Raw genomic sequence first — 8,811 nt, forward strand, 5'->3', positions numbered from 1 at the left:
TAATATCATCTCAATTACATTAATATAAATAAATGTGTTCATTTCTGGTCAATCGGTCAACCCAATCAACTGTTCAAACAAGTCCTTGCAAAGAATTATTTCTCAAACCAATTATTCGGTCTTAATTAATAGCAAAAAAAAAAAATTGAGATCCACTTGCATGCCAAATAAATTAACAATCTCCCGTGTTAGCCAAATAGTTTATTATATTTTTAATAAAAAAAAAAATTACGTCGTAAATTTTATCATCAAAAAAAAATTTACAATATTCTTTTTGCTTGCTTATCTAATTCGACGCCACGTAGGAAACTAATCCAACGTACGTACATATTTATTTATTTATACGTGCCTAACTGGGTATTAGACCAAAACGTTTTCTGTAGATAGAATAACAACGTGGTCATTAAGTCATATATTTGGGTAGCTCCAAATTAATTAATGGTCAAATCTTAATACCTGAATGTTCAAATGTTATTACAACGATATTCTTCTCTTGGTCAAGGTTTCACAATTTTTTGGCTTGGAAATTTATTGATTGAGAAGTCAAATTATCAGAAATTGAGTAAAAAAAACCGTTTGTCTTTTGAGTGTGGTTGAATGCATAATTTGTTGTAGTGAAGAATCAACGATGTGCACTAATCCAATTTTTTCGAGTAGGACTATCGTATTTTAAGAGGGGAAAAATCGATTATTTTAAAAGATATCGTCTTACAACCTGAGGTAGAAATCATTGACGATACAAAACATATAGCTAGATTGATCGAATCGGTTCATTTTTTGTGATGGATTATAAGAGAATAAATCGGCGATCAGTTGCTGCATTTAATGTGGGGATATATTTGTTGAATGAGCGACTGAGCAAGATCTTTATAAGCTTCTTGAGTCAAATGAATGCCATCCCAATTCAAGTACCTTTGGGGTGTAGCACATACGGGTACTCCACGGTTCCCACACATATTCCCAATGTTGAAATTGTACTTTCCTCCAATTCCACAGCATGCCTTTTGCACATTATTCGGATCAAAACCTGCACGTTTTTTGATTTAAATTTAATATATATTTAACAGAAGCTTGATATATCATGTTACAAGATTTTGTTTTTTTTGTTTTTTACTTTTTAATCTCGGGCAACTATTTTTTATGCGCTCTGAGTACACTCAAGGGCCAACGCAGTAACCTACAAACCACGCTCATCGAAGAAACCCTTCATAACAAGCTCAGCGAGAATTAAGGCAGTGAACATGGAGATTCAAACCCTTGACCTCTCGGCCAAGAGTGCACTGCCCTTACCAACTCGACTACCGGGGGCGGGCAGAGCTAAACGACTTGTTTGGAGGTCATGATTTTTTCATTTCCCCAAAATAATGCATAGTTATGATTAAACTTACCTAGTTTTGATGCATCACGCACAATAGAGAGGTAGGAAGTGTAGTAATCCCCGTAAACAATTATCACATTTGGATGCTCTTTTTTCACCTCCTCGATTGCTACTTGTAATATTTGATTGTGATACTTTGCTAAATCGTTGAACTCTTTCAAGCAATGGTATTCATCGTATGGACCTGTAAACTTTGTGAGGAAAATTGTCCCACACCCCATCGGGAGAACCCCCGGAACAACGATTCGAACCGCCCCGATTTCTATGACCCTCTACAACAAATCATATAGAAACGAGAGGAGTCATTGGTTGCATACATGAAACATGAAGAAGATATAGTGATAAGTTGATTAATTAACTCACTCTAATGGCCTTTTGGATAGCAAAAACCACATCACGGACCAAGCTGGTTGTCTGTTGAATTGTTTTGCCTTGGAGTAATGCAAATCCATAATCATTGACGCCAATCTCCCCAACAACGAAGAGTGAGTTTTTAAGCAATTCTATGCAATCTATGGGAGAAGAAAATATCTCAATAATTGTAAAAATGCTGGAAATGAATCTTTTGTAACCATTCCATAATTTTTATGAACCCAAATATCATCGAAAGATTAAATTACCTTTGGGGCAAATAGAATTGAAGTGGGTAAACATCCAATCAAGTTGTACATCAAGAGAGGTTGATGTAAATGGAGAAGAAATGTTCTTGGCTTTCAAGAATTCTACGGGTAGAGCGGTGGCACCACTTGTAGCAAAGTTATTTCCTTTTCTGAAGTCTGCGTCTCTATTTTGGTAAGGATTCAGGAATGGCAAACCAGATGCCATGGCTACAAACATATAAACAACAATCAAATCTCATATAAGGAAAATAGATTAAAAAATAGGAATTAATATGAAATATGAAAAACCAGTATAAAAAATAACTCTACAACTTAATCTAAACTCCAAGTTATTCCGGAATTTTTCGTTTACCAATGTAGTCGATCATAAGAAGACCATTCGAGCATCGACCGGTTGGCTTCTTCCCATAGAAATCTTGGCCATAAGGAAGCCTTGCGTATGCACTTCGAGCGCCTCTGCTGCTCTCACGAATGTAGTTCCCAGTATCCGACAAAGAATCTCCCAGTTGGTATATCTTATCGATATAGCATTTCTTCAAATCAAGTGCGTTAATGCAATGCACAAACATTAACAAACCAAAAGTGAGACCGATAAATTCCAACTTGGACATTTTCTCCAATGAAAAATCAAGAATTTGAGGTGAGTTATGCAGTACTGGTGATCTTGTTCAAAAGGTACATGGCACGGATTTATATATACCAAAATTAAGGCGGCAATAGGGTCATTTAATTATTAATTACAATCAAATTCTTGATTCTGGTCCATATTCAAATATAAATCAACATCATATGTTATATTTATTATATATGTTAATATATTTAATTTACGAGGTTTAATTTATTTCCTTTAAAATTTATAACAAGATTAACAGTTGCAATATTAGATATTCTTTGACGTGTTTTGCAGGATATATAAATTTATATATGATTTAGTTAAGTGGTGGAGATTTGGATATAATTTGCGTAATTTAAAATATATGATTTGGTTTGAGTCAAAAATTTGATGGGTTTTGCACTACTTTAAATAAATTATTAAAATTGAGTAATAGATATTAGATATCTATTTATTATGCAATGTTTAAAAACTACTAATAATACTATTACACGAATAATAATAATTATATTAATCGAAAATAAAAAACTATATATTATATGAATATTGTAAAGTAATTATTTGCATCAATTTTATAATTTCATGCTTTTATTTATAGTTATCATAACAAAAAAATCTTATATAATACTAAAAAGATTAACAATTTTAAGCTCCATAATCTTATTTTATATAAACATTTAAACAATTTGTTTTTAAAATAAGAACATATAACTTATAAAAACAACTTATAACGAGAGGGTACATCTTTTTCATTATTATTTTCTTGAAAATGTTATGCTCTTGAGTTAATGAAAATTGTAAACTTTGGAATAGATTTTGATATAATATTAAGGCATAGTTTGATACACATGATAGGATAAACATGCGATATATAATATAAGGATAAGTTAAGGATAAATAAGATGTAGGATATTATATTTAATGTTTGGTATGATTTTAATAAGAGTGATTAAATTTATATATTAGATTGTAATGACAAAATTAACCATATAATAATAAATTTTATAATTTCAAAGTTGTTGCTTGAGTTCATATTTTTTATCTGTTCATGTGCCGATAGTACTTGCATGATTTATTTATTTTTACCTAATTTTATATATTATATAATAAGATAATTGAGGCCTTGATTTTGTGAGTCGAGTCAAATATCAATTTTTAAAGTTAATCGAGTGATAGTAATAATTTTATTGAGATTTATAAAAATTATTTATATAATTGTCTCGAATTCATTTATATAATTATCATATTGTATAATATATAAAAATAAATAAAATATTTATTTGATTTTAATTTCTACCTACTAGCATAGATTTATAAAAAAATTATTTATAAATTGAGGGTAATTAAGTCATTTGTAGTGTATTTTATCATTAAATTAAAATTATCACACCTTCTATTAGGGATATTTTATCATTCTAAAAAATTATTTATCAAGGGCCCATGACATTATCATGAGCATTTTAAAAACGTATCAAACATGAGATAAGGAGCATTATTTATCAATCTCTCTTATCCCATGTACCAAACTTGTGTGAGACGGTCTCACGGGTCGTATTTGTGAGACGGATATCTTATTTAGGTTATCCATTAAAAAATATTACTTTTTATGCTAAGAGTAGTAATTGTTATTGTGAATATGAGTAGTGTTGACATGTATCACAGATTAAGATCCGTGAAACGGTCTCACATGAGATCCACTCATCACGAAATTGGCGTGCCCACGTTATGCCCATGGATTTAGGGTTTGAAATTAGGCAAAAACTTGTGTGAGACGATCTCACGGGTCGTATTTGTGAGACGGGTCTCTTATTTGAGTCACCCATGAAAAATATTACTTTTTATGCTAAAAGTATTACTTTTTATTGTGAATATGAGTATGGTTGATCCGTCTCACATATTATGATCCATGAGACGGTCTCACATGAGACCCACTCATGAAATTATTGGAATTGGAAATGAGTGAGTCTCATATGAGACCGTCTCACGGGTCATAATCCGTGAGACGGGTCAACCCTACCCATTTTCACAATAAAAAATAGTACTTTTAGCATAAAAAGTAATACTTTTTCATGGATGATCCAAATAAGAGATCCGTCTCACAAATATGACCCGTGAGACCGTCTCACACAAGTTTTTGCCATTGGAAATAGCAGTACAGAGAATTAAATTTTAAAATGAGATTGTTATTTCATTAGATTTGATGATATTTATATTTGGATTGATGAATTTTAAATTTATAGACTTGAAAGATATTTTGTAATTTTAGAAAAGTAAGAACATAAATCTCTACTTCACATCTTGTATATTTATATAATGAGCCCGTTTAGTATCAAAAGTTTTTTGATTAAAAAAGTGTTTTTTTAAGTTGGTTTTTAAAAGTGTTTTTTTAAGTAAAAGTTGTGTTAATATTGTGTTTGGATGAATAGATAAAAAACACTTTTTAAATTAATAAATGTGTTTGGATACATATCATTAAAATGCTTTTTTAAGATATTTGAAATTCAATTATATTTTGTATAATTAATGAGTAAATAAATAAGATATAAATTTAAAATTATATATATTTTTTCATTGTTAACCATAAAACTATAATCAATTTTTTAACATTAAATATTTTATACGAGTGCTCACAAAAACTTTAATTTAACTTATAAAATATTATTTTCTCCAAAAATTCATACCGATTCACACGTACTTGTTCATATATTTTGATAAGTTGATTTCAAATCAATTAAAAATATTTTTATATTAAAAAAATTCTTTAAAAATTTATTTATATCTAGAAAACTCGGTTATTTTTAATACCAAAGCCTAATTTTTCATAATTTGGATTTTTTTAAAAAAAAACTCCTGTTAATGAAGTTTATATTTTATTTTGTAAAATAATATTTAATAAAGATATATTTTTTCATAGAAATCTTTAATAAACAATATATGTGAATTTGTATAAATGTTATTAATAAATAATGTATTTAAAATAATAGCGAATTTTTTTAATGTTCCATAGTTTATTTTTAATTGTGATATCAAATTTCAAATAGCATTTTGAATTTTTACCAAAACTAATTTTTTTTTTTAAATTTAGATTGTATTTGAATGAATGAATGAATGAATTCCAAATTCATAAATTTCAAATATATTTATAGTATTTAAAAAATAAGACCAATAAACTCACAATTTGAAGTTCACTCAATAATAGTGTCATTTAAAATACATTATATTTAGTCTTATTAATGTGTGGATTTTGAATTTAATTTATCATTTCATTGTAAACTATTAATCTATAATATAAATCCATAAATTTCTCTCGAAGACAACCTTAATAGTGTGTTTCGTTCCATAATTTTTGTGTAATTTGGTGGGATTTTGAATAATATAATTTAAAAAGAGCGTTGATATTTGGCGAAATTTGGTAAGATTTGATATAACAAAATGAAATCTTAACAAAAATAAAAAGATTTAATAGGATTTGAGTTAACAATTTTTTTAAAAAACTAATTAAAATATCATTTTCTCAAAAAACAATATGTTTAATTAACTCATACGTACAATTTCAAAAAAATATTTTGAAATTATTTAAAAATATTTATATATTTTAAAAAAATTATTTAAAATTTTGATTATTTTATTTCAATTTTCTTTTGATAAACTTTTTTCAACATAAAAAATTATTTAATAAAAATTTTATAATTTTATTTTATAAATTATTTTTTATATCATATATAAATAATATATAAATGTTAAATATTATTAATAAAAAATAAATTTGAAAAATATAAAAATAAAATTTTCTTTTAATCATCAAATCAATTCTAAAATAAAATTATTAAAACATTACAATATAATTCTAATTCTAAATTTACATATTTAAAATGGAAATTTAATTTCAATTTTAAATTTAATTACAATTTTTTTTAAAATTCCGGTCATTCAATTTCAATTTTAATTCTAATTCTCAATCCATATTTTATTTAACAAACAATTCAGAAAATTAGAAACCCTAAACCCCAAATCACCAACGTCTCCTCTCGAATCCGCTCTCATTGCAGCTTGTTCGTTGCCGGAAACAGGTCAGAGACCACCGTGGTTTGCAGTCCAGACCCATACAACTCCAATAATGGTCTGAATCGAGGTTTGTGAGATCCAAAATTTCGAACCCAAACCATAGTTTGCCCGGGTTTGTACGCGCTGTTCTTTCTTTCTTTCTTTCTTTGTTTTTTTTTTTTTCGTTTTCCGTCGATTAAATGCTGCTTCTGACCGTGTTTAGCTTGTGTTCGAACCTTAGGACATATCTTGACAAAATCCAGTTCGTTTCCCTTCGAACCAGCTCGAGCTCAAGCCCCTGTTCGTGATTTCAGCTGCGCGAGTTCGTTACTCGCTGTTTCCGGCCATTTCACGATCGATTTCTGTGATTTAAAGACTTGGGTATGTTGTAATTGAACCTAGACTATTTTTTAGATAAGCCCAGTCGTTCCCAACCATTTCCTGCCTGTTTCTGCCGTGTTTCGATCTTTTCCGACGAGTTCCGGTGTGCACGACTACTGATTGAAATCCCGGATCGATTTTGCTTCGTTCTTGTGCATTTTAGCTCGATTTCCAGCTCAATATTTCGAGTGCTACAGGCTGCCTCGTGGGTAAAGTTTTTTCTCTTCGATTAATTTGATCTCGACTTGTTTGTCGATTATTTGTTTTAGGTATAAGAGTTGGGCTTTCGAAGGTAAATTTCAGGAAGATAAAATACTGTCGAATTAGTTAGTGCGATGTTGTTGATGTTTTGATATTGTTGTGCATTATGATTAGAAAGATTTTATATTTTTTATGGTTTTATTAATTATTGTATAATATTGTCTACGCTTATCTAGACCTGAATTGCAGTTAGTAATTTTGATTAAGATTTATAGTGGGCTGTTTGTGTTATCAGGACATGTGTTTTGGGATAGTCAAAATACAGTTGAGGTGTTGTCCTTTGTCATTTGGATTTTTTTCAATTTTTCTAAAAATTGAAAACTTATACCTTCTTTTAAATGTTTCAAAATTTCCCAAAAATATGTAATTATTGAAGTAGGAGTCTCCGGCGTCCCACAATGTGCTAATATTGTGAAAAAGATTGAATTGAAGCCATGTCTTGTGTTTTTGGATTTAGAATCGAGTTAATCATATTTAGCTAAAAAAAATGCTTCCACGCTTGAGAATATAAAGCATGCATATAACTTGGTGTGAATGAACAAAAGATTTGGGGTTATCTTACTGTTTTATAATCTCTCTCTTGCTTGATTGATGATTAGGTGTGAGGAGATGGCATTGAATGCAGTAGAGGAGGAATCAAAGAAAAAATCTGAACCTAAATTGGTGAAGCTGGACAGATCATTCAAATTGGTATGCTTTCTTACTCTGTAACTGAGGGGGGTCTTGTACATGGCTGGGATGAGAAATCATTTGGGGAAAATGATTTACTTACGAAATAACTTTATGAAAGCTGCCAAAATTGAGAAGTTTATAGATTTGTATTTTTCTTTGACATTTTGGACATTGGTCTCCTCAGCAACTTCCATATGCTAGCCCGATATTTAAATTCATTTATTCCTGCATACTAGATTCTTGCCGTAATCTAAAAGTGCACCATAGTTGCCGTCAAAGGTTTCTTTGCACTACTGCTGTGTAGTATGTGCAACATTATAGAAGTTCACAATTTATTATGTACAGGCTGAACAGTGGGTCAATAACATGAGTGCATCCTCAGCAAATGATAAATTTTCTGCGGTGGAATTGGAAGGGCGGCCTGCTAGGTAAGCACACATCTTCACAGTGAAACTTATAGTATAGCATGGTGATTTTCGTAAGTGACAGCTTTAAAATTTTTTAGGCTTGGTATTGGCGCGACAGTTCCTAGAGAGTCCAAACTTATGCTATCAAATGATCCTGTTGAAAGAAAATTGCTTGCCAAGTTAAATGCCAACAAAAGAAAAGTCATTGAGAGAGTTGATTCGGGGCCGTCTATAAGAAATAGAGATGTGGATGAAGAAAGTGAGGAAGATGAGTCAGAGAGTAAAACCAAGATCTTTGGGAAAAAAAGACCCGTGAGTTTAACGTCAACTGTTATGGCAAAAAGGAAGCATATGCAGGCATAGTTGATAACTTGTGTAAGGTAGCAAACTAGCACGGGTTCCCGAAACTTCGGGTAGTTTAATTTATAGGCCTAC

The 8,811-nt window shown here is 30.0% G+C and overlaps 2 protein-coding genes across 6 annotated transcripts in view; one reads left to right on the forward strand and one right to left on the reverse strand.

Moving 5' to 3' along the window:
• The window catches only part of LOC140826935 (uncharacterized), a 36,747-nt gene extending 27,936 nt beyond the window's left edge, over positions 1–8,811 (forward strand). For 2 of the 5 annotated variants that reach the window (XM_073189493.1, XM_073189489.1), the window contains exons 2-4: positions 7,897–7,987; positions 8,315–8,397; positions 8,475–8,811. In XM_073189493.1, the coding sequence (XP_073045594.1) occupies positions 7,907–7,987; positions 8,315–8,397; positions 8,475–8,739 (429 nt within the window). In that variant the 5' untranslated portion in view covers positions 7,897–7,906 and the 3' untranslated portion in view covers positions 8,740–8,811. Of the gene's footprint in view, positions 1–6,579; positions 6,744–6,896; positions 7,246–7,896; positions 7,988–8,314; positions 8,398–8,474 lie in introns of those variants that run through there. The other 3 variants (XM_073189490.1, XM_073189491.1, XM_073189492.1) reach the window with 3 other exon arrangements.
• On the reverse strand, positions 710–2,589 carry LOC140828326 (acetylajmalan esterase-like). Its single transcript, XM_073191314.1, has 5 exons — positions 2,351–2,589; positions 1,999–2,205; positions 1,742–1,890; positions 1,389–1,650; positions 710–1,027 (listed from the first exon to the last, which is right to left on the reverse strand). The coding sequence occupies exons 1-5, from the start codon at positions 2,565–2,567 to the stop codon at positions 810–812; spliced, it is 1,053 nt and encodes a 350-aa protein (XP_073047415.1). The 5' UTR covers positions 2,568–2,589; the 3' UTR covers positions 710–809.

The sequence above is a fragment of the Primulina eburnea genome, chromosome 3 (genome assembly GCF_022965805.1).
Source record: "Primulina eburnea isolate SZY01 chromosome 3, ASM2296580v1, whole genome shotgun sequence".
NCBI classification, from domain to species: Eukaryota; Viridiplantae; Streptophyta; class Magnoliopsida; order Lamiales; family Gesneriaceae; genus Primulina; species Primulina eburnea.

What these genes read in the sequence shown, in the direction of transcription:
- LOC140828326 (XM_073191314.1), bottom strand. Translation starts at nt 2,567, where the DNA reads ATGTTTGTGCATTGCATTAACGCACTTGATTTGAAGAAATGCTATATC. An exon ending in CAATTCTATTTGCCCCAAAG is followed by an intron (nt 1,891 to 1,998) that starts GTAATTTAATCT and finishes CTTCTCCCATAG; the next exon opens with ATTGCATAGAATTGCTTAAA. An exon ending in CTATCCAAAAGGCCATTAGA is followed by an intron (nt 1,651 to 1,741) that starts GTGAGTTAATTA and finishes GATTTGTTGTAG; the next exon opens with AGGGTCATAGAAATCGGGGC.